Below are 25,851 nucleotides of genomic sequence, written 5' to 3' on the forward strand. Positions count from 1 at the left end.
TTTACAAGCATGTTTTCCCTGCTGTGTTGACTGTAGTACCCCAGACCAGTTAGGTCCTACTTAAATGGTGAAAAACTGTTAGTGAACTGTTTCTGTGTTTAGGCTTAACAGGCATCTTTTGACTTAACTCTGACCTTCACTTGATGACAACTCATACTCTCTTCATACACAAAAGAGCCAGCCTTATCTTAAGGTACAGGATAAACTAGTACACTGAAGAATGACACACCACAAAAGGAGTTACAAAGTGAAGTGCTTTAACGGAAGGGAAAGACAAATTTGTTTTCCTAAATGGAATGCTGGTTGGCAAGTTAGTCACAGCTGTCTGGCAGCTGTGCTGTCTTGATAGAGGTTGGTTCATACTCACAAACAATGCTCCAAATACAGGTGTCGGTCGTGGGAGCAGACACAAATATAAAAATTTCTTCAAACCAGCTGCCTATACATGGTGGTTGGACTGCAGTTAAGGGTGTAAAATAGTAAAATAGTTTTTAGTTTACATTTTAGTTTACATTTAACAGAAAAGACTGCAGAACATTAACAAGATGATACATTGAAATTAACATACAACTTCACAACAACTAAAGCCTCACCTCTGGAAGACTGCCTTGTCTTCTAAAGGCATAGTCTGGTTACCTCTGTCAGAAGTCCAGCAGAGAAGATTAGTCATGTTGAACAGCTGAGATTGCTGTTGTACAAGGCAAGCATTTGCATTCCTCTGTTTTCACAAAAGAAAGTGGCTGGGTGGAATAAAGGGCAGTTGTAGTACACATTTCAGAGGGCTTCTGTCATGAAAAGTTTGTGAGTTTGAATTTCTACACTAAACTTGTGCCCAGTAGTGGTAACCAAACCAAATTGTAGTACTGACCTTGTGGAATCAAACAAAGCTTTCAGAAAAATCTTCTGGCTAATCTCTTAGCAAGAAGCTTCTATTGTCAGAATCCTTTTCAGGTTTTTTTTTTTTAACTTTGAAGCTAAGAACACATCTCAACAGTGTACTCTAGGAATTTTATTTAGAGGCCCAGGTACATATATCACTCCGCACAGTATCTGAGGACTACATTTGTGCTTTCTCAGCAGAGATCCATCCTTGGCAGAGGACTGCTCATCATCTACCACCAATCCACACATACACTTACTGCAGTGTGACCATACAAGGTAGCCAATTTCAAAGTTACTAACTTTATTGCTACCTGATTGCAATTTTATAATTGACAGGAAGGAGAAAGTCATTGCAGAGGCCAAACTGCTTTGAAACAAGCCTCCAGAGATACACCTCTTTTCCTCACTGCAACAGTACTAAAACTTCACAAGAAAATACTACTTCATTTGGGCCCTTAGTCAAGCCTTTAGAAGATAATCAAAACCTTCTAAAATCACTTTGCTTGGATCATGGCTGCATTTGGGTGAAGAGGTGACTCAGTTGTATCATGAACTTCCTCTGTTTACAACTTCTGTAGTCCTTCACCATTGTCAGTTAAGTGGTTCTTCATATCTTCATGGTTTTGAACTAATGGGGAAAGAAAAAGAAAGAAAAGGAACAGAAATCTCTTTTAGGAGGCAGAAGTTCTTCATGTAGAAAGTTCTATCTAGAAAACAAGAAATTTTGTAAGGACTGTTAAATACTATGTAGTATGGTAAAGTTACGGATACCTCACCCCCCATTAACGAGTAGATTTAGTGGTGCTAAACAGAAAATAGGTGACACTATAAACATGAGGGAAAGTTCAAGAAACAAACAGAAGTTAGCTAGGTATAGCTTGCTACAGAATACCATGCAAAATATGATCTTAACATTTTAAGCATGTGATACTTATGTTAAAACTGGGTTTTTTTCTTTTTTACCATTTTCAATCCCAGCAAGTGCTGCTTGCTTGTCAGTTTCTGATTCAGCTTCATTCACATCTAAATTGTAATCAACATCCTTGTCCTGGTTCACTTCTTCACGTTCCTGTTTGTCTGGAAGATTAAAATTAAGGCATTTTATGCTATACCATCTGCACACAAGAAGAGTGACTGTAAACATCTTCCACAGAATTACATTGCTGCTGAATGAATTGCTGTTCTGAGTAGGTTTTTATATTATTTTTTCTTTGAACTGTTAATTTTCAGAGCAACTTTGGCTGTAAATCCTGTCAAAATAAGTAGATAAAAGACAATCTTTTGGGATTTGCAAAGCATAGCAAAATCAGCTAGCCCTCTGATGAACATAAAGAAAGAATATTTTATATAGTTTTATATAAAGAAAAATTACACAATTTCAGAGTGTATTAAATGACAGCCTAAGGAAGGGCAAAACCTGAAGCAATTGCTGAAAGCCCCTTCTTGTTTTAGCTTGTCCAGCAAGTGGAATGCTGTAACTAGAGCGTAAAGTGTTATATGATGTGGCAAATTGTCACAAAAGTACTTTTTTCTCCCAGAAGATTTTCTTCACCCAGTCATTAACTCCTCTCAAGCAACATTTACTGACTATCAGATTTCTTTAGATAGAAAACTCAGATATAAATGGAAACATTTCTGATTGCCAAACTACTATCCTTCTTTTTCAAATAATCAACCAGAAAAAAGGTAACAGCAGAGAGGTATAAGCAAACCTCACTTAAGCTAGATCACAGCCTCTCTTCTATCCATTCTTAAGACAAACTTTTGAGTTAGTAAGTGGCTAAGAAAGAGGCCTGAAAATTTTAAGCTTTATGTAATTCATGTTCAGACCACCACATCCATTAGATTTTTATAGTTATGGACCTAAAGGTCTAAAAATTTCAGAAGCAGCTCTTCTTGAAAGAGGATGCCCATAGACTACTGAAGAAGTCTTTGTACCTTAAGCTCCTTTGGCTACAAGGAACCTGTGCAGTAAGGTTGAGCAATAAAGCCTGAAGAACATCCTCCTAGCCTTTTTTTAGCTCACAGAAATGCAGACCCTTGAAACTGAGTTCTCATGGGCTGCATGGCAGAGATTTTTCCTTGCACTAATTGTTGGATGATTTTATAAAAATCTAATCTTTCTGCTATTTACTTCCATGAAAATAGTTTAGGTTACTTATCATTACATCTCTTTGGGGTGCATAGCCTGCTCTGGCCAGCATCTTTATGGATCAGTTGGAAAAATACTGCTTTAGCAATGCAGATGAGATTATTTATCTCTGCCAAGTTAGTTAGCAATAATATTAACACTGAAACTTAAAATTCTAAGGATGTGTTTACTAGAAAAGCATAAACAGCATTTTTTGTGGGCATCAATTACTGCTCTGACTGCCATAAGGCTGCCTTTTGATTACGCTGGGCTACTGAGACCAAATCCCTCAAGAAAGAGGAATGTCTAGACATTGGTCAGGTTTAGCCACAGCATCAATACTCTGCTGCTTGGTGCTGTTGAGATGTGTAGCTCAGGGTCACTTGACAGATGCCAGAAACTGGCACCTTTACAATCCATGTTTTTGAAGACTCACAACAGTCAACGTCAGATACCTGAAGTCTGAGTTACCAGTTTTACTCATGGTAGCTTATTTTGAAATAGGAATAGCTAGTATTCACACAATGACATTGTAAATTGACTAACTGCAAAACATCCGTGTGTAAGTGCTCTACTCATCAGTGCTTTGGATGATTAATATCTTATTCTTTTCAGATGCATCATATTCTTTTAAAGCCCCAATACCAAAAAGTTTTGGAGTGAATTTCCCTAAACACTTTGTAGAGCCACTGGAAAGACAGTAGGGCTGTTATGGTGATGCAGAGGAACTCAGCCTGGCACCTTCGTTTTGCACAATCAGAAGCCTCCATCTTTAACTCATGGATTGTAGGTGACTGCTTGGGACTGACACCTTTCACACCACACTGAGCTTTATGAAAACTTGTACTAAGTCTGGCCAGCTTCCACCACTGTTGTAGAAACTACATCCTACTCCACACTTTTAATTTATTTTTCATTTTGCTACTGTTTTTAACAATACATGATATGCTACAAACCAGCCTTTCCAGGGAGCAAGTCATCCTGCTTATCATCGTAACTTAGGAACTGTTCCCTCTCAAATTCCTCACTGGCAGCCTGCTCTCCTGCTGGCTCTGACATATCTTGCCCAGCTACATGTTTCTCATCCTCAGGTGGATTTGGCTCCTTCTCTGACACAGGCAGCATCTCCTTGTGACCAGCAGCAGCCTTGAGCGACTCTTGAGGTTTTTCCAACTGACTAGAAAGCTGCTCCTCTTCTGCCTTAGGCTCCTGTTTTCCCATGTCAGTTAGGCTGTCTGTTCTTTCTGAAAACAACAAAAATGATTCTGAGTTTAAAAAATAATGCCTTCCAGAGTGGCACACGTTAAAAACCTTTAATAAAGAATGCTTTGTATTTTGCACTAAATTATTGGTTTTCCTCTGAAAGAGTATCTTCTAATCACACCAGTACCAGGGATAAGACAAAGACAACTTATTGTTCCTAGTTCCTAACTGGGAACAGCTAAATAAGGGAATTTTATTTACTTTCAACAGATTCATGCTTCTATAGCCTTAAAATTTTGGTATGTGTGGTTAATAAATTGGGCAAGTGAAACAGCGGTTTAAACAGAAATTGTGGTATATAAGCATTAGGTTTCTGTTATTATTATTTCTGTTGTTATTATTACCAACAATAAAATTGATTTGGTGTTCAAAAGTAGCTCAGGACAATGCATCACAGGCAGATTTGCAAGTATCCAAGCCTGTTCTTGTTTAAGTGCAGGAGTGCTATAATATTTAGTTGACATTAACATATATATTTTCTCACGTATCTGCATTTTTAATTTAAAAAACCAATAGATTTCTCAACTAAGCTATATGTAGACACTGTCTTCAGCTGCTAGCTCTCTAAAATGAGAGTTGCATGCTCACAAGATTGTAATTTAAGATAGCATGTAAAAGTAATTAAATTTAAGAATTTAATTTCTAATCACACACACTACAATGCAAAACAGACACACAGGGATACATCCATTCAAATTAATAGTTTCTGAAGTTTAGTGCCAAAAGGAACCATTAGACTAACTAACCTAAACCCATGTGTATCATTTCTCTCACTTGCATTTTGCTCAATGACAACCAACACATGGGATGTGTGTTTGTTGTAAGCCTTTCAACTATTCCACAGGGAGGAGGGGTACCAGGTTGAATATGTCAAACTTATTAAGAAAGCAAATTTTAAGTATGTTTTAAAATTTTTCCTTCCAAAACTTGGGTATTTTCTCCATATTAAATGAGGAAGATGACTCCAGAATTGTAAATATTTCTATTTTCTGTTATGTGCAACATGCCATACTACAACAAAACCAAACCAACAAATCCAGCAAGTTTTCCTTTAGCTGTAAACCTGATTGATGTTCAGATTGTTGGTGTCACTTTTTTCACTCTTATCTGGTGTACAAAAACATTCCTAAATGTTCAGCTGAAAAAGAACTGTTCTCAATAACAGTTCTTAGTGAGACAAGGATTTCCATCTCACCTTTAACCTGCATCAGGTCTGTTTTTCTTACTGTAGGTACTGCTTTAGGAATATCTTCACCGGTTTTCTGCTGTTCCAAGTCAGCCTGCTTGAACCCTGCTTGCTTCAAGGCTGGCAGTTGAGTACCAACCTGTAAAGTGAATGCAGCAGATAAGCACTGGTCTATATAACTGCACCTGGATTTTAAAGGGAAGTAGAATTTAGGTAAGAATTTTGCATGGGAAAAAAATCCCAACACACTTGGAAATATTTGGACTGAAATTTTTATTGGTAATAGATGTACTGTACAACTCTGAATATGCAGTACTGTTTCTATGTAACAGCATAGCACATCAGGAGAATTTTAACATATCTAATTTAACTGCAGCTAATGATGAGATTACTGCCCTTGATTATTCTCAGAGTGTTACAGAACAGTAACACCACACGTTTATCCACTGTTCTGCTACTGTGTCAGGGTCAGCAGAGCAAATAAACAGATGCCATTTACTATTAATAGTCTACAGGGCAAGAAAACTGAATTTGGTCATCATTAGACTTCAGCTGAGTAAGGCTTGCATAGAACTGGTCTGTAACTATATTAAATGCAGGATTAAGAAAAGTGTAAATTAACCAACTAGAAAATAATACCTGTTTAACATGATGGAGCTTGCCTAAGAATGTACTAAATTGTGGTCCTAGACTGCTGTAAACATCTGACCCACTTAGATACCAAGCCTAAGATGTACACCATCTTGAAGATCTTCCCACTGGGAAATTAAAATTTTATGTATGATTTTTACTTACACTGGCACTGGCTCCCTCAAATGGCCCTGTATGACAGAGTTGGCATGTTTGCCTACCTGAGGCCCCCTTCCATCTCCTCCCCATCTCTGGATCTAGTGGCTGGCAGTCCTGCATTTGGTGCTGTCCCTGTCCCTCATCTATAGCATATGGGGAACAGGGAGCTCAGGAATGCCATGTCACCACCTCCTCATAAATTACTCCTAGACTACATTAATTAAGCATTTAGGGGTGTAGGTTTGTACTATACCTCTTGAGAGACACAGGACTTAACTTATGATTCACCATTAATTCCAGGTGAAAATGAAAGATGGTCAGTGAACTGAGGGATGTACCCAGGGGCTTTCACACAGGTGAAATTAAGAACACCCATACTCTAGGACAGGAATCTGAAGCTGCCTGTAGAGAATGGTGATTCTCCAGCTACAGCAGCTACAGCATGTTTCTGGAGTTGAATGCAGGTAGAAGACGTTTGAAAAGATGGGGTGGCCACACTTCCCCTAACGTAGCCCTACGGTTCATACGGTACCCCTTGTAGCACTCAGGCTCTTCTCTTCATGGTCTTTGCTAAAGCAGTCAAGACCCTGCTTGCCCTGATATATGGTGTTATTCTTTCCCCACTGTCATCTCAGAAACACTAAATGAGGGTGTAAGGCCAGGGCCAGTGGGGAAGGAGCAGAGCTGAGCTGTTTGTGGATGACTTTATGAGAACAAGCAAAGAGAAAGACTTGAGAGGAAAAAGACAGAAAAAGAAAACAAAAATATAAGCTCAGATATGGGGTTACCTGCCTGGCAGCCCTGCATCAGGGACTTCAATGGGACAAAGAAGCTACACTTCTTAACTCCAAATAAATGTCTGCTTCCATGGTCATTGGAAACCAGAATGCTCTCCTAGTCATCATCAACTCACTGCATTACCATCACTGCTCTCCAGAACCACCCCAAAGGAGGTAGATATATCAAGGTGGGGATCAGCTTCTTCCAGGTAACAAGAGACGGGACAATAGGAAATGGCCCCAGGTTGCACCAGAAGAGGTTTAGATTGGATATTAGGAAAATTTTCTTCACTAAAAGTGTGGTCAGGCTTTGGAATAGTTTGTCAAAGCAGAGGAATTGCCATTCCTGGAAGTTTTCCAAAGTTTTCCAAAGTGCCACAAAAATTTGGCACTTGGAGACATAGCTGAGTGGTGAACACAGCATTGCTTGGTTAATGGTAGGACTTAGAAGAGTATCTTAGAGGTCTGTTCTGACCTTAATCATGTTATGATTCTATAACTGGCAGAGGACTATGTCAATTCAATTCACACAAACATTGAACATTGAACATGAAATATACATGGAGCCCATTTTGCTCTATACCTTATACCAGTTTGGTGAAAAAAAACCCAGAGTGTTACAAATCCATTTGTTCTGTGGGGTTTTTTTTGTTGCACTTTTGGTTTTGTTTCATTTTAAAAAAGCCAAATATGCAGAGAAAGAACAAGCATATGCACATTCAGAGATACAAACCTTTGTGTCAGGTACCATACAAATGAATGGGCAGTCTTATGGTATAGGAAGTCTCACAGTTGACAGAATTGTTTTCTGTTACCAATTGTCATTGGTACTGTCAAGAGTGTAGCTTCCCATTTATCTAAGGAGGGCAGTAAAACAAGGGCAATAAAACACTATGTTGTCAAATGTTCATTCAGTCACTTGGAAAAATGACCACAGAAAGAAGTAGCTAAGTCACCAAGAAGCCAGAGTTGCAGCATGACGACTTGGCTGTTTTGAAAAGCATTTGATTTGAATCAAAGCCAGGCAGAACAAGATCTTTTTGTGTCAAGACCATGAAGCCCAGTATCAGCAACTAATCTAGCATTAACTCTTACTGATGCTTGATAAGCAAATGGTACTGCAGAATATTTGGTTTTTGCAATAAAGATATTCAGAAGAACTCCATCTTCCTTGAATCAGTAAAACAAAAATGCTGTATTTAAACATGGTTCTGTTCTATAAATAATTCATCTCCTTAAGATCACTCTCTGTAGTGGAAGTCATCAGAAAATGAGCAAAAGACCATTTTTCACTTTTTGTTGGGCATGAATTATTCTGCAAAAATACTGAGCCTGGACTTAATAGCAAGAAGTTACCTCTTAATTACACATGCAAAATCCCTTTACTTACCTTATATTTCTAGCTAAGTAATTCTTAATGTCAAATAGATTCAAAGGGTATATGCTGATTTTTTAAGTAGTTGGATAAAAAGATAGTAATTGAACGTGTTGTATTTTCTTCAGCCAATAAGTATACATCATTCTTCAAATTACAGAGCTCTAAGTAAAGCTGTTTAGTTATTAACCAACACTCCATTTTTTTCTGTTTTAAGACTGACTTTCTATTATAAGCACATACATCTTAAAAATAGGAATTACTCCAGCTTAAAACACTGGAAAAAAACATACATAGATTTGTCAGGGTCATCTTGCACAAACTATAAGTATGCTTTTATAAAAGAAAAAGGTTGAAATTCTTGGGCAAGCAAAAAACTGATAAAGTTACAGCTTGGCCAAAGAAACACTGCCACAGATACTAGGGAACACAAACAAGACAGAAATTATTTAGGCACTAGCTGTATTATCCATTAGCTCATTTGAGACCACTCCATTTTATATATAAAAAGGATAAGGGATAACCTGCCCTGCCTCACAGATATCTGCTTTGAGTAAAAATTGCCTCCAACTATTCACTTTTGTGCAGGAGACTGAAATTGTCCTGCAGAGGGGCTTCAGTAAAATTCCTCAAGTTCCTTCTCAGATAATTTATCCTCCAAACTGGAAATGGTAAAAAAACCCCAAAAATGCAACAAACAAACACATATACAGAAACAAACAAAGCAAAGGAATCTAGTGCAAGTTATTGTAATTAAAACCTATTGCAAAGCCACACTAAAAATTAAGTTGACCACCTCTATAAGGGTCTTCCCTACGTCAAATTTCTTAAACAAGATATATTTGACAAACTAACATATCATCTCCAAATGATGCAAGTTCTATTTACTTACAATGATGTATTTATTATTTACTTTTTATCTACTTAGTTGATACTGTTTATAAAAACTATTGACAAGAGTTGTAACTTTTATTTTAAGGCATAACTGGACAGCACTTCCAGTTTCTAATGCTTCTTTCATGTTGCAGCTTTCACATAGTACAGGTTCCCAGAATAAAAGGTCACTTCAGTACAACGCTTTAGTAGTTCAGTCTCCCCCATTTTACATAAAGGACTGGACACAGACTGAAACCATTACCTACAGGAATCTCTGGGCAGATGTTTTAGCTGTTTTCTCACATGCTTTTTCACCTCTTTGTAAAACCAAGATTCATTCCTCACTGCCTTACCTTTTCACTTCTGAAGCCATCAAATTTAGCCTTTTCCTAGCCAAAGAAAAAAGGGTATATTCCACTAAACCTCCACTGCCTTTGTAATGAGAGTAGGCCACTCAGGTAGAGGGAAAGGCCCCACGGCAGTCACGTGTCAAAAGTCTAACTTCTAAAACCTCTGTTTCTTCAGTAATCCTGAAGAAAGGGCTATTTTGGTACAGAAATAAACTGGGTGCTTTCCCACACAAGAGCTTGACTGCCTCTTTCCAGGGCCATCCATTATGGGTTGATAGCTTAATCAACCCTATCCCTGACCAAATCCCACATCAATGAAGAAGCATCAATAAATCACATGCCATGACAACAGAATGAACTGAAATTACCTTTTCTCAGGATTTTCTGCCACTCTCTGCACCTCAGGAGAAAAAGCCAGCTAACACACAGCCAACCTATTTGCCAAGCCTGCCCTACTGTAGTGAGCCTTCAATACGTTCACCAATGAATTTGTGATTCTTTGGCTCAGAATATCTGACATCAAACAGCTACGATATTTGATTATCCCTTTATTCCTACAGTAAAATGCTGACATAAAGGACTTCTGTGAAAATTCATAGCTGATGATCTTTGGACTACAGTATTCAGGGTTTGCTGCTTCTCTGAAGTGATTCACAGCTTATCCTCATCCTTAACACAAAGCAACTAAGTACTTCAACAAAGTCAAAAGGTATTATTAACTAAAGTTCAGTTGTGTAAATACTCCTTAATGGAACCCACACCATTTCTGGCATCACCTCTCAAATTCTGCTCATCTCAGAGACACAGCGATTTGGAATCTTCTGCAGGACATCTCCATGTTCTGAATTTGAAATCACCCCATTTCCCACAGATCAGAAACATTCAACAAAGGCTGAAGTAGTGAAAAATTTAATGAGATGGAGAAATGCTAATAGGACATAGCAGAAAGCTGAAGAAACAGTTAAGAATTTTAAAAAAAGTATTTTCAAGAAATTATCCAAACCATACCCGGCTATCTTCTGCGACATCTTTGTTTTCTTTGATTTGTGGTACATCACTACTCTTTTTTCTAAGCTCATCTATCCTTTCTTCACATTGTTCTTTTAATTCTTTCATCTGGTTGATGCACTGTGAGCTGAAAAAACACAAACAACACAATTAAGTTTCATCTAGACTCTTCTATGGGGTAATTTTGTAAATATCTAATTTTTTTTCCTTCATATATTTATGCTTTTCTTTATGTTTTATTGCCTTAATTCTACTACCTGGTTTTACATTTGAGAAGTCACTAGGAAAAAATGAAGCACTGACCTAAGTCCTAAGGACAAATTCATAGTGCAGGCAAGTTCTATTGGAAGAAATTAATGTAAACTATTTTGTCTGACCAGCTCAACAAGCTACATGATTTTTCCATTACGTGTTTGCTAACCGGTCAAGTCCAAGTAAGTTAAAATCAATTTTGATCCTTGAAGCATTTCTACTATGATTACAGAAATTCATATTTTGATTTTAGCCAGAAAGACAAAGCAGAAAAGTAGCAGCTGAAATAGAAAACAGATGTAATCTAGTGTTAGCAAACTGAACACACCTCCTCATTATTTCAGCAAAGTGCAGTGCTGCAAGTTGTAACAAAACATATGTTACAGACGTGGAGTTCACTAGTAGCTACTGTAAGTTCCAGAAGGAATATATTCTAAAGATGCAAGCACTGCGTATCTTTTACAAACTTTTAATACTTACAAAGCACCATCGGGATCTCAACCTTTGTGACAGCAGTCTTCTATCAGCATCCATGCAGCCTGCCTTTCCCTCACAGCTCCCTAACTCCTAGCTAAGGTCTGCTGTTTGCAGCAGTGTTTTTCCTAAAGCTGCCAGGGCAGTGTTCTCCCCTTCTGTGGATGTGCTGGGGATTCTGTGCAAAGCCCAGGAGTTTTGTCAATCTGCTTCTCAAGGCAAGTGGCTGCAGTCAGGGCAAGAGGCTGCAGTCAGGGCAAGATCATCCTTTCTCTCCCACTCTTTTCATTAGCCATTTTATAGTTTCAGTTTATATCAAAGGAAGAACAAGACCTAGTGAATAACAAACCAAGACAAGCATTATCCCATAATACACACACAGAAGCCTTAGAAACTAGTCATCATATGACCCCAAGTATGCTCTCTCCCCACTGTGAACAGGAACAGCAGTTTGAGTGGATCCCAACAGCGAATGCGTCACACTAGGGGAAAATATGTCAACCTCAGTATCTGCTGCCCTGGAGAGCCTGCCCAAGGAAGAGCAGGCTCTTGGCTGGAGACCACATTTTCTTTTCCATGCTAATCTAGCAACAAAGAAGTTTTATGGGATTTTTAAACCTTTTCTCCTTTCTCTCTCTCTCCTCTGTTTTTCCACTCAAATGTAACTTCCAGTTTTTATATACACAATCAGCTACAGACCTTGCAAACACATCTTTCTGCATTCAAAATCTTTTCCAGCAACCTTTATACAACAGCATGGTCAACATACTGCAAGTTTCTCATTCCCATCACTAAGACTAAAAAGGAGGGTGAATTTCTCCGTATTCTGGCTCTGACCAGTGTTAGTCTAAGTTTCAATACCCTCTGCACAACAGCAGCTGTTTCAGACAGGTGTGCTGCAGTTTCTCAAGCTGAAAATAAACAACTATGTAATCCAAAGGAGTTTCCAGGCTATGTGCACTTTACCACAGCAAGTGACTAATTTTTATTGCACTTTCACCTTTCTCCAGCCCTGCCTTTCAAAGGCAAAAAATCCCTTCGGTAGTTCACACCTAGAAAGGAAGAACAGTAGCAGACAGATATGCTAACTGACTTACTACCTTTATTATGATTTCTTGTAGACCAGACATTATTCTAAAGTCTGATTTGACAGTGCTAATACATGGAAGAGTCACCAAATAAGCCATGCTTTAAACTGGTGAACATCAAAGACAGTAAAACAGAGTAGGCTTGAGTTATACTCACATTCACTATTTTCTAAGAAATAAAAGCACACATTAATTGTGTAACAATTTGCAGGTTTGAAAAAGATGCAATACACAGACAACCTGATGTCAGAGACAGAGTATTTGAGAAAGCTTGCACTTTGATCCCACAATGCACATGAAAATAAAGCTCAGTTAACATCTGTGACAAACCCTCACCATTTTAAGCTTATTATCTCTAACAGAATTCCCTTCTTTTAAATGAGACTTGAATACTCTACTCATGCTTACAACAGCTTCTAGAGTACAGGGATAGCCTTAGTTTATCCACGCAGTTATGTAACAAATAAAGCTCTTTAGGAACAAAAATGCATTTGAATATTGGAATGTATTCAATAACAATTTCAAAAGATGAGTCCAGAGGCTTCTGTTTCACTCTGGCTGCTGCAGGAGAGAAGGGTCAGTGTGCCAGTGAGCCTTTGCTGTAGAAGCTCTAACCGTGACCAGACAGCACTGGGCACAGTGCACACCAAGGGTACATTGTGAAGCTGACTGCTGAGGAATGCGTGCTCCTTTCGCACACAACACCAGTAAGGCAAGATAGCTCCTGCTGACTTTTCATGGAAAACACTAAGCTTGTTTCAAAAAATGCTAAGATGGAACTTCAAGACTCCAGTACAAAAAGAAACAATGAATTTTTTCCAAGTTCACAGATTTTTGTTCTTATGCATTCCATATTCCATAAAAGCAAAACTGCTTTTACTACTGTCTTCTACAGAATAGTAACTGAATGTTTAAGAAGAGTGATCTACAATGTGCCATTTGAAAAAGACATTTGACTTCTGTCATTTTTTTATAACATTTTCATTATTTTTATACAAATAATATGGTCTTTCTATTTTTGCACTGGGCACAGTGTACTTGCTACCTAAGGTGCAAAACCTTCATCCATGCAAATCCAGGTAAAACACAGAAGCACATAATCAGGTCTAATGCCCCTCCCTGGCAAGGCAGATGAACAGAGAGGCAACACAGCAGTTTATTCCTAATTGGGAGGGGAGGAAGAAAGACAGATTAAAAATAACATTTGGAGTCTTTCCAATAATTCTTATTTTTCTAAGCCCACAATCACATTGGGAAAAGGCTGTTTGTAAGCATTTAAAGTGACAGTATTAAGTGAGCATGTAGCAAAGAGGAACATATGTAGCCAAGCACCACCACATATCCATTTCTGCAATTACCTAAACACAATATAAAGTTAGTTATGTAAATTAGTTTAGCAGAGAAATATTAACATTCCAACTTCCTCCCCAAAGGTACACAACAAGCAATGTTTTAAAAATACATGCTCCTCCTAGAACAGTGTGAATACTGCACAGTACTGAAGCTATAAATTATTTTATGAAAATTTGAGTCCAAAGTTTGTTTTTCTCACTTGTACTCTTAGGAAAAAAGTCTAGAAACAGAAAATGAACATACAAGTATTTTGCAGCAAAGCTAGTGAAGACAGCATTGCTCCTTGGCTGAGATAAATGCCTTTACAGACTCCCATGGAGACTCTGCAGGGAATGGTGCACCTGCCTCAAGACCAACCAGAAGCAGACCAGCTAGCTGAGTCTCTGTTCAACTACCACAGGGCTGATTTAGCACACTTGTCTCTATACTTACCCTCATAAAAGCAAACCCATCTTCACCACTGTATCATGCTTAGCTCTTCACCTTGAGCCAGACCACACCTTGGAGCTATGCTGTCTGAATACAAACTTCCTCTGTTAAACAAAGAGGGATTCTTTATGGTACACTACCACAAGCAAGGGGTGCTCTGTCAGTGATTTCCTCAACACAGCCATGCTTGTAAACGCTTCACCAGATACGGGTAATAAACCTCCAAGTTTTCCTAAGCCAGACTAACTACATTTGCCGTGCATCACTTCCCTGTACATGTTTATCAATCCGGTGCTTAACAGGTGTACCTCTCATGTGGAGCATGACTGTCCAGCAGATAGAGATATTTGTGCTATATACAGATCTATTAGTTCCTGCTGATCTCAGAATCAGTTCCTGCTGATCTTCAGTGACTAGCACAGAACGATTAACAGAGGTCCATGGGTCTCAGGTCTGTCATTTAGCTAAACAGCCAACAGACAGTGCTTAACAACCAGGGTACACAACAAACACAGGGGGGAGAGGCCCCTTAACACACAGCTTATTGAAAGGCAGGCACAAACTAAAGTTTCCGACTTCCTTCTACTTTTCTGTTAGAAGTCTTAAATTCTCCACTAATGTAATCCATCTAGGTAATCTTTATTGCATGAGTAATAATCCAAAAAAAGGTGACAACCAACTGGTAATCAGTAAGTAACAGAGAAGCACTAACATTAATCTTCAATTCTAAGGTCAAGGGAAAAATAAAAATAAGAATACTTACTTCAAGTGTAGCCTGCAGAATTCAAGTTATTTGAGTGTCATGTTCCACTTTCAGTTGTAATTTCTACAAACCTGGCTAAACAATGGCTGCTGAAAAAATACCTATCACAACAATTACATTCTTGGTGGAACATCATTATGAGAACAGTAAACTCTATTGCTTTTTTATATCTATGAACAAGGGAATACTACAGATTGTGAAGGCAGGTAGAAGAAACAAGAATATTACTGAGCAGAAAGAACTGAGGAGAAATTCCTAGAAATATCAGAAATGTGTGCTTAGTGTAAGAATACTGATAAGTAACTTTCAGTTATCCTTGCTTTAAAATTCAGTGGGAAATATTAAGAAAAAGCCATGACTAGGTATGTCATGTAAAGCAGAACACATGAGTTTGATGGTACCAGAAATTCCCAAGACCTCTGTCAGCTCAATAAGGTACAGCTTCTCATCAGGTATTCCCCTATCTTAATTCAAACTTCTTCACAGTTTAACTTCTTCCTGTTTCAATTTTCCTACACAATTCTTAAGTGATAATATTGGTACCTTTATCCTCATGCAATAGAAGGAATATAAAGAAGTTTCTGGGCACAGAGATGAAAAACTGTGGAAAGTTAATGCTATTCTCCAAGATCAACTGTGAACAATTTTAGATGAGTCAGATGTTACTGGTCTCTTTAAAAACATGTATTTACTAAGAGAGCTATAGCTAACACAAGAGTACTCTGGGTTATAATCAAGTCACCTGCAATTTGGGAAGTCATCTTTCCTAAAGAACATACTTACAGGTCATATGAGAACTTCCTCTGAAGGTTAGTCTGGTTCTTCTGAAACCAGTAAACATCCAGCTGTAGCTTTCCATATTCCGTCTGTAACTCTTTCAAGTGTTCTGGTCAAAGCAGGATTAAAATACACATTAAAATACACATATAGATTCTAAACCAGAAACATCAAGAAACAAATTGGTAATAACAATGCTAATTTTATTCATCTGTCATGCAAACTGCTTTTCATACACAAATGCATAGATAATTGTTGAATTTATTCAATGAGGGTGCATGGGATCTGGTAAGAATAACTTTTCAGCATAAAATATTGCCAAAACAGTATAATACATATTTTTACCTACTTTTCCTCTTAAGGAATACACAGAACTGGTTTGCAAACCCTGCTAAGTTGCAGTCTGGAAAACCTTTACATTTGTGAAATCATAATCTCAGCACAATATAAAGCAGCATTCACATTTATCAAGCTTGCAATGCTTCCCTGAATACTATGTAATGTATACCCATGTTCCTTAGCAACAAAGGCATCTATGATTTAGTGCTTTCTTCCTGATAGAAACCTCTGTGAGACGACATCAGAAGACAATACCATGACATACGTACTTCTTCATAGGATTTATTCCCAAGTACCTCCAGAATACATTGCTAACAACAATTTTGAAGCACTACCATGATTAGAAATTAATTAGACTGACTTTTTTAATTTAATATAGGATTTGTGAATTCCTCTGGTGCTAAAATGCATGACGTCACACCTCAGGGAAGAATGCAAGAATATGTTGCCAGGTAAAATGATGAAAAAAATGAAGTAACTTAGTTCTATTGATATTCTATCATAGGAGTCAGGAGTACTACATCAAGCACTACATGGACAAATCCTCCTACTATTGTGGCAGATTAGACTGACACTTAACTGCAACTATGTAGATGAAATATCTAAGTCATGGCAGCTCTTGTGCCACCTCCATGACTTGAACAAAGGCAGCATTCTCAAAAGACCACAGAAAAATGCAAGTCTTAAAAACAGGGAGCCTAAAAATCAGTATGAGAGTCACAGTGGTACCACAACATACCTCGTAGACTCTGAATCAGTCGATCATTTACTGTGATGTTACTCATCAGCACTGCCTGAAAGAAGCAGAAAAAGCCCCAGTGCTTTAATTGCAAAGGACCTGTATTACCATTATAAACAACAGCTATCAAAGCACTTGTAACAAGATCTACTTTTCATGTGCCACAGTTCTGACAGTGTCACAGTTGAACAAAACCTTTTAGCTGCTTTAGAGATCTCCTACTGCAAACAACATTCACTTTAACCCAGATTTTCCAGTATAAGGGAGTGAGGGAAGATATCACCACAGAAATGAAAAGAGGAAGAATTTAAAGGAATTTATAGATACTAAAATTGCTTGTCACTTTATTCTAATTTCATCTCATGACTGGAGTCACAGTCAGACTTTATCTCTTGAAGGAAGAATACAACATCACAGCTCACAATCAATTACCCTCTCACTCAGGAATCAATACACATGCATTCAGGCATTCAAGATGAGCTATGAAAGCATTAATCATTCAGCATAAAGCAACTCCATGAAAGCAATGTGAAACCCTTGCATTGTATCCCTTTTCAACCTATCTTCTCGATTGCTTTCATGTTGGAGTGGCCTTCCTCCACTCCTTCACTTTGTTCTCCCTCTCATTCTGAAGAGGTAGTCAACATAGGAACAAGTTTCATCTATTCGTTCATCAATCCTCATCTACCATTTCATATACACACATTCCCCAAAACACATGAAAACTGAATCAAATCACAGCTAAGTGAAATTATTCTTGTGAGGCAGATGCCACGATAACTCAGATTCATATGCATCATTTAGCAGATCTGATGCACAAGAGTTCTTAAGAATACAAAAAAGAGATCCACTAACTCTTCAGAAACAATCCAGACCACTCTTAGGAAGGCATTTCTCAGGCTTCATTGTCAGTTCCCCTATTATCCTTGTACTGGGAAACCTCAGGGTTCTTCAATGGTCCCAGAAAATCAACTCCTCTGTTTCCCAAAGTTTCTGCTCTAGTATTGATGTGTGTGTATGTCCACACCCAAAAAGAAGTTGCAGCATCCACTCTGTCTGCCCAAGTCACCCTGAAACACTGACAGCATTGTTGGTGCCTTCCTTCCCAAGGCTACAGTAATAAGAGCCAGCTGATTGCATCAGTGCAGCGTTCAATAAATCTGAGTGGAACAAGACCCAGCAGGGCAGTAGCTTTGTCTTTGAATGATCCTTTAAAGAGTAACACTTCACAGAGGTGGTCATTCAGCTGTTGCTAAGTATTTCTACACCATTCCATATGTACAGCTGTTTTGTGAACACCACCATGAAACCTCAAGAAAAAAGGGTCATGCTGAAGCAAAAAGAAAGTCAAAAAACAGTAAGGACTTGTATGTAGGATCGTTTATCTCTCCCTCTCCTTTCTCACAGGATAGGTAAATAAGAAGTTCTTTTTTTCCCACTGGTTTATTGGGAAAAGGAAATTAATGTTTCACTGGAAATGCCAAGTTTTGCTATTGTGTGGACAATGTAGTCAGGCTGTTCCAGGATTATCACCTTCAGGATAATACAACATTGGCCACTACCAGAAACTATCAGTGAACTAGAAAAATCAGTATGACAGACCAATTTATAATTTTATATTCTTAGAGTTTTTTTTGTGGGGCTTTGTTGGTTTTGGTTCTATTTATTGGGGGGAAAGGGGAGGGGTGAGTGGGAGGGAATGGGGGGTGGTCCTTAAAATCAAACTCCTAAATGCCAGGATCACTTATGTGACAGTAAAATATACAAGTGTTACATGCTTTGAACATTAGGACAATAATAACAACTGTGATTAGCTGAAGTAAGAAAAATTGCTTTCCACATTAAAAAAAAAAGTCTCTTTGAATCACAACAGGGAAGAAAATAAGTCTGCCTTGGTCTTTATGGATTGTGTATAAAACTTCCTTTTGGCAATGCCACAGCTATCTCCTTGAATGTGTGGGCAACAGTCCAGGCAAAAATCTGTTAAATCCCAGTTAGCTGTTTAACTTGAGCAGGAAACACTGTTTAATAATTTACAGCACAGTACTGCAACTGCCACCTTCCAATCATACTAAGTCAATAACATCAGGCCTCCCATTCTTCCTCCTATCATTCAAGTGTTAACTAATTTTCACCTTGTGGCTGTAAGTTAAGCAAACATTATTTACTTTTGGGGTTTTATGCTGGTCAAGAATGAAAACTGCTGGGAAGTACTCAGCAGATACATGCCAATACTCAGTTCTAGAAAGGAAATCACATTTTAAACTTCATTTAGGCCACAAAACAATAGCTATAATCCCCAGGAGCAAAAAATCCAGCTTTTGAAAAATCCCCCTATCACCATACTAAAATCTGATATTCTGTAATACAGTATGTCTATAATATAGCACCAGCTTATTCTATTTGTAAGCATGTTTGCACAGAAGTCTTTATGACTACCAAAGAGGAAAAAACCAAATTTTTTGATTGGAGACAATGCTGTGGACAGCAGCGCTTCAGACATCAAAACTCAAAAGTCACACTTCCACCAGTAGTGTGGGAAACAAATTGCTCCAGCTGTACAGCAAACTTTTAAATAATAGCAGCTGAAGATTTGTTTATTATTCACCACAGAACATGTCTACATAAGTGTTATTCCAGTTAAGAGACACAAAGCTAAAGTTACTGTTTAAAAATAATAAAGCATAATGCAGAAATATGCATGACGAAGCTTTGAGAAAAATTATTTGAAGTATTTTTTTTGAGCACATACTTTGGACTATGTAAATGCATTTGATCTGAATAATGCCGAACAGTATTCTCCATACACATATTCCTTGGAGGTATTACTACAGTAACTCATCCAGCATTTGCTACTATCAAGAACCAAGCTAACCCAAGCACACTGAACTGACATATGTCCTTTCTAACACTGACTGTATGTGGTGGATGTAAAAGCATAATGAGCATGTATAAAAAAGCATAATTGCAACAGAAAAAAGAAAGGAAATAGTTTGATAAGCATAAACACTAAAACTTAAGAAAAAAGGGGCTTTGCATACACAAATATAGCACAAAGGAGACAAAGATAAGCCACAGAATCAGTAATTCAACTGGTAAGAACAAAACCAACTGTGAATAAAGCAGGATGGGAAGGTAAAATTTATACATGCAGAAACAGACATTTATAATTAACCAGGGAAAAGGAGGGCATTTATTTCATGATTAACTCAAACTGATTTAAGTCTCTCCAGCAAAGAGAAAGAGTGGTTCTGTCTTGCATGCTCCCACAACTCCCCACACTACCCTGGCATTAGCATGAGAATAATGCTGGCAACACACTCATGTTTTAGTTACTGTTCAGTAGTGCTTGCACTACACACTCATGTTTTAGTTACTGTTCAGTAGTGCTTGCACTAAAGCAAGGATTTCCCTGTTTCCCATGCCCTGCCAGCCAGCAGGTGCAAAAGAAACCAGAAGGAAGCTCTGTCAGGCATCCCAAACTGGCCAAAGGGACATTGCTTACCACAGAACATAGGGACATAAAGTGGGGGAGCTGGCCAGGAGGCACTGATAGCTGCTGGGGGATAAGTTGAGCAGCACCATACAGCAAGTGCTGAGCAACTGGATTGTGTATATCTTGTTTCTGTTGGGTTTTATTCCTCTCAGTTATCAAATTGTTCTTATCTCAACACAGTTTTCTTCAAAAATCTAGAGGGAAATGTGGAGAGTGAGGAAGTGTCTGCATGATATTTACTTGCCAGCTGGTGTTAAAACATGAGAAAGTCTTTTTGGTTCCAGGCCAAGAGACTAACAGCCAAACTATGTATTAGTGTATGGGGGAAAAGTTAATAAATGTGGTTTTAAGGAAATATTTATCTTTAAGGTTGATCATTGTGTTGCACACTCACTTATACTTCAGTGGAGGCACATCAATTAAGTAAGCCTTAGAACAAATTTCAAGCTCAAAATGGAAGAGATATTGTTCATTGAAACCTATGTCCCAATAAATGGAATTCCATTCAGAAACTGCACTTTTCCTCAATAAACATAAAAAACCCCACCCAATCAACAAAAGAACGCCAAACAAATGAACAACCCACATACCCAGCAAAACCCAAACCCAAAAAAACACCTCTGTTTCTACACAGTAGTTCTGCCAAAAATCTGAGACTCAACCTTGTATCACAGCCTGTGGTAAAAGCAATCCAGGTTCTGTTTTGTCACAGAGGACACAAGGACATGCACACCATGACATGTTGCAGTTCTGCCTTCAAAATCACCAAAATTGCAAAGTTAGTTTCTTAATGTTTAAGCACAAGAGGGCGGTATTTGACACACATGAATACAAAATTACTATTACAGGTACTGGGCAACAGCAAGTAGATTGGAGAAAAAAAGCCCCTTGAAACTACAGGACGTTCACTTCACTTTATTCACTTTCCCTCATTTTACATTTAACAAAAACCCAAATAGTAGGCAATGTAAGCAAAGCAAAATCATATGATACGAGTATATTAATATACAGCTTCCACAGATATATCTAATGCACCTTCTGACTTTTTGTCCATTCATTTAGCTGTGAAGAGGTAGCAACATTCCAATAGATAACTTCAAACTACACATGCACTAAATTCCCCCTCTAGTTTAGCTAGGCTCAGACCACCCTTTTTTTTTTTCTTTCCACCATGTGAAGATATATTTTGAACAGAGGTGATCTTCTAGACTTCTGCTGTACTAGTTATGAGGAAGCATACTGATTTCCCTTGATAATTTAGCAATATTGTGCTGTGGCAAATATGGGACATAAGGCAGTGCTTCCCTACCTCAAAACTTTTCCAAAACTAGAACATGCAGCACTGTTTGGGTTGGAAAAAAAATCAAAAACCAAAATATATATAGCCTTCAGTGAAAAGGAAAAGGTACCTTTCTACTCTCTCCTACAGACTACTGTAATTCCTTCTGAGTGGAGTCGACTCCTTGCATACCAATAGGTACTTTGTGCCAGAAGATTGCTAGGAATTGAAATTTTCCCAGAGGGAGGGGACCAGAGAGCAGCTGTGGCTAGTGTTAAAAGATACTGAGCAACAGGACAGTGACATGCTTCACACAGAACATACATATCTTGGCCCTTCTCAGTAAAACAAGATTTGGGCTGGAGAAGATTTATGTAAATCCAAAGAAAACTACCAACTGCAAAATCATACTCATGCATTTCAGAGATATTAAACACATTGTTGCCCTGTTATGCTCCTCAAAGAGACTTCTGTAGCTCTGTAAATCCCAGAAGCTACAAGTCCTGAATAACAACCACATAGAATACACAGATTAGAAACAGTCTTTTTGCACTCCTGAACTGTTGTTAATGAGTGTTCAAGTAAGACTACTTGGACTCATGATTCTACTTCTGCATGGACTTGCAGAAGCCATTTCCTAAATCTACACTAATCCGTAAAAATTCAAGCAGGTTTTTTAAAAATAGACTGGTGGCAGTAGTGTTTCATACACACTCAGACCTAAGAAAATAACTACAACAGTAATTTTCCAGAACTACACTGCCCCAATGAATGGTGAGCCCACACAGTATAACAGGCTCAGACTACCCACCTTCTATGCCCTCATCCTTCAAGTAGCACAGAGACAGTTCTACTACAAAAGAAGGCAGATTTAACTCAAAGTGATTACTGCACTGCTAGTGACGATGACTTTAACTGGGCAAAACACCTTACTGGTGTTTTGGTTTGGGATGAAAGTAAATCAGTACTGTAATTATTCTATGTTTTATCAGCAGAGTAATAAGACACAGTGAGCAGAGATGAAGTGCAATTATATGTGTCTCAAATGTTACTTGTGACTTGCTCTTGGTTAGAAGTCCAGATTGTGTAAGTAAGCCTCATATGTGAGTTTCCTCTACAGACCAAAGAACCATAATTTCTTCCTCAAAAAGTGGGAGTTTTGAGAGGGACCAGTCATTCCTATAGAACTGCTGAAATAATTTTAATTTTTCTTTAAGAACAGCAAGAACTAAGCAAACTCTTATTTATGACTCAAAGATCTCTAGTTATAGTTTGTAAAATACTTGTAAAATGGGTTGAGAGTCTCAGGATTTAGATTTGCATTCATTCTTCCTGACTAGGTAAATACTGGCCACTAATCCTTACAGAGTAAAAGTTCAGTTCAAGGAGCAAGCTTCCCACAATCAGAAAGGGTGAATTCATTACTTGCCTCCCAGGAATCCTAGGTTCCACTGCAATCTATGGAGTCAAAAAACAAGGATATATGTTTATATCCTGTATATACCTTCATATCTTATATACACAAGAGATGAACATACAAAACACATTTATACATGGACAGAGATACACACAAACAAAAAAATCACTCAGATGCTGTCTTTTCTTATATTCCATATCCCTCTGTAAAACCTCTGATCCTAGACAGCTTCTTCCAATAAAGGTCATTAGCAAGCAGAATTAAGCTTTCCCTCTCTTCCCTGCCGCCGTTATCAGAGGCATTCCTGAATTACAGTGGATGAATCCATAGCAACTTGGCTGATGTCTTCTTTTGACAAATGCACAGCTTTCCAGCAAAACAAACAGCATATCCACAGGATATTTGTTTGTGTGTCACAAGAAAAGCAAATTTTGAATTTGATGCAAAATGGTGCACCGGCACATACCTGCTCACCCTCCCACTTCAGGCTCCTGAGTGAGACACATGCTCTTCTCCAGTCACAGAATGCAGAAGTCAGGAAATTAGTCCAATGCACCACTTCCCTAGGGTATCACTTCCTGGGGTTTCTAAGCAAGCTTTATAGACTGAACAACTGTATTTTAGGGTGATAGAGAGACAAGCACTTAGGAGGCAGGAATTTCAACTACACTGGCCCCAAAATCTACCTTTCCCAGCATCCCACCTCTAACACTGAAATGCCAATTGAATTCCAAGGCAGCCATAAAGCACAGTATTTTCCAAGCAGCAGCTGCTTGGAAAAATGTGTCTGAGGAACACATGGAGATAGAGCAAACACCTTGGAAGTGGGCTAGGTGTTTATCCAAGGCCATCCAGTTGCTCGTTAACCTACACAGACCCACTGTAACTGGGTATTATGGATGCCACACACTTGCAGCTTCACCACCTATTGCATGAAGAACACTACCTTCCGCTCAGTCTGAACTACAACTTGATGATGGCATTTGAGGCACATCAGTGAATGCAGGACAGCCCTGCCTTCCCTCCCCAGCCACAAACATTTTCTGTACCATTTGGAATCCTGAAGATGACTGTGATGGTTCTCTTCTGCTGACCCTTGTCCAGCCTGTAAACCATACTCTGGATTCCTGTAGAGAAACTACTGCACAGAATTGGTGACCTTTGCTCTCCTCTCTATGCCTTTCACAGCACTTCAAAACTCCACTGGTAACCCCCCCCCCCCCCCCCACAGTACAACAATCAACCCAGTGTATTTCTAAGTGGCTTTGTAACTTTTGCCTTGTCATTCACCCTTGCAATTCCACAGTCTGACCCACGGCTGCATAGTATCTCTACAAGCCACTTCAACTCCAGGTGTGAATGTGTTGACTTCTCTCCCTCGCCTTTATCACCAGCTCTTTCAGGACAAAACTCCAAGATAACTCAGAAGAAAGACTTTCTTTTCCAGAAGCCACATTGACTCTTCCCCAGACACCACATTCCACCCCATGTCCAACAGCAGTTCTAGTTCTGCAAAATACCTGTTACTACTTCTCCTGACATGGAGGCCACATTTTATGAACAGTTCCTGTACGCCCACTAGGCTCAAAAACACCACAAGGAAAGTGGACTGCGTGCTGCTACCTAACACTCATCTGATGCCAGAAATCTGAAGCAAAAAGATGGCACATCATGCTTGGCAGAAGCAACATTTCATTCACTAAACTTTCTTAAAACTCCTGGATGAGGTCCTCTCAACATCTGCCCCTCTTGCTAGCCTGTGCTGAAAATTCTCTGGCCAGCTCTTTCAGTGCCTTTTAGCAGCTCTGGCAATATCTGCCTATAGAAAGGAAACATAATACTCTATTACATTTGCCCTTTTCTTACCTTTGAATTTTATTTTTTCCACTCATGCATGTGTTTTCACTCCCTGTAGGACTGAAGCAGAAGGCAAGAAAATTCCACAGCATTCAGTAGCAACACCCAATAACAGGAGGCAGAAGTGACAAGATTTGATTACTTACTTGAATACCGTCTGAATATTCTCAGATATCTTTTTTAAAAATGCACGCATTGAAAAAATAAATAGACAAACTATACCTCATCTTTTTAAAAGTATATGCAAGGACTGAACACAGAGAGAAGAGAGAAATTATCAAGGATATAGGTTTGTCTCAAAAGAGGTAAAAAGAATTGGTTTATTATTTCCTAGAAGACTTGGGGTAAAGATTATTTCAAAATAAACTAATGATATATGACATTGATGCACCCATTCTACTTTCCATTTTTAATCAATTTTTTTTCCTCTAAGTTCTTCAAAGATTAATCTGGTTATATTTTTCTCAGGCAACACATTTTGAGGAGCAAACCATTCCTTTATAGTGAACCTGCTACCTGAAGAGTACCTATTACCATCACAAGATGTGACTGTTCAGCCTTCTGAAAGTAATAGTTCTGGAAAGCTGATCTATAAACTTCAGTCAAGAGATTCTATAGGAGAAGCAATTGAATACTCTCAACTAAATGCTTCTGCGAATAGGGAGAAAATGGATATTACTGACTAGCAACTTCAATCAAAGTGGTATCTGCAACACAAGGAAAATACACAGCAAACCGGTTTGCAAAATACCACACAGCAGGAATCATACACACTGCTATTTAAGTAGATTTGTTCACATTCTTCACAAAGGAATACCATCCCCCTGGTGAAGCTGAACTGTCAGGAGCACTGCCGTGAAAGTCTCACCTTCTCATATCTTCCCAATACCATTAAGTTTTTGAGGCAGAAAGCCAAGATGCCACAAAACTTGTAAAGCATTTAGAAATA

The 25,851-nt window shown here is 38.4% G+C and overlaps 1 protein-coding gene across 1 annotated transcript in view; it reads right to left on the reverse strand.

The window, feature by feature from the left end:
- Positions 1-994: 994 nt before the first annotated feature.
- Positions 995-25,851, reverse strand: part of GOLM1 (golgi membrane protein 1) — a 34,507-nt gene continuing 9,650 nt past the window's right edge. The window contains exons 4-10 of the mRNA XM_036403403.1: positions 16,854-16,908; positions 15,782-15,884; positions 10,640-10,766; positions 5,472-5,601; positions 3,970-4,257; positions 1,846-1,959; positions 995-1,510 (exon numbers count right to left, since the gene is read on the reverse strand). Of these exons, the coding sequence (XP_036259296.1) occupies positions 1,446-1,510; positions 1,846-1,959; positions 3,970-4,257; positions 5,472-5,601; positions 10,640-10,766; positions 15,782-15,884; positions 16,854-16,908 (882 nt within the window). The 3' untranslated portion in view covers positions 995-1,445. The remainder of the gene's footprint in view (positions 1,511-1,845; positions 1,960-3,969; positions 4,258-5,471; positions 5,602-10,639; positions 10,767-15,781; positions 15,885-16,853; positions 16,909-25,851) is intronic.

The sequence above is a fragment of the Molothrus ater genome, chromosome Z (genome assembly GCF_012460135.2).
Source record: "Molothrus ater isolate BHLD 08-10-18 breed brown headed cowbird chromosome Z, BPBGC_Mater_1.1, whole genome shotgun sequence".
Classification (NCBI taxonomy): domain Eukaryota; kingdom Metazoa; phylum Chordata; class Aves; order Passeriformes; family Icteridae; genus Molothrus; species Molothrus ater.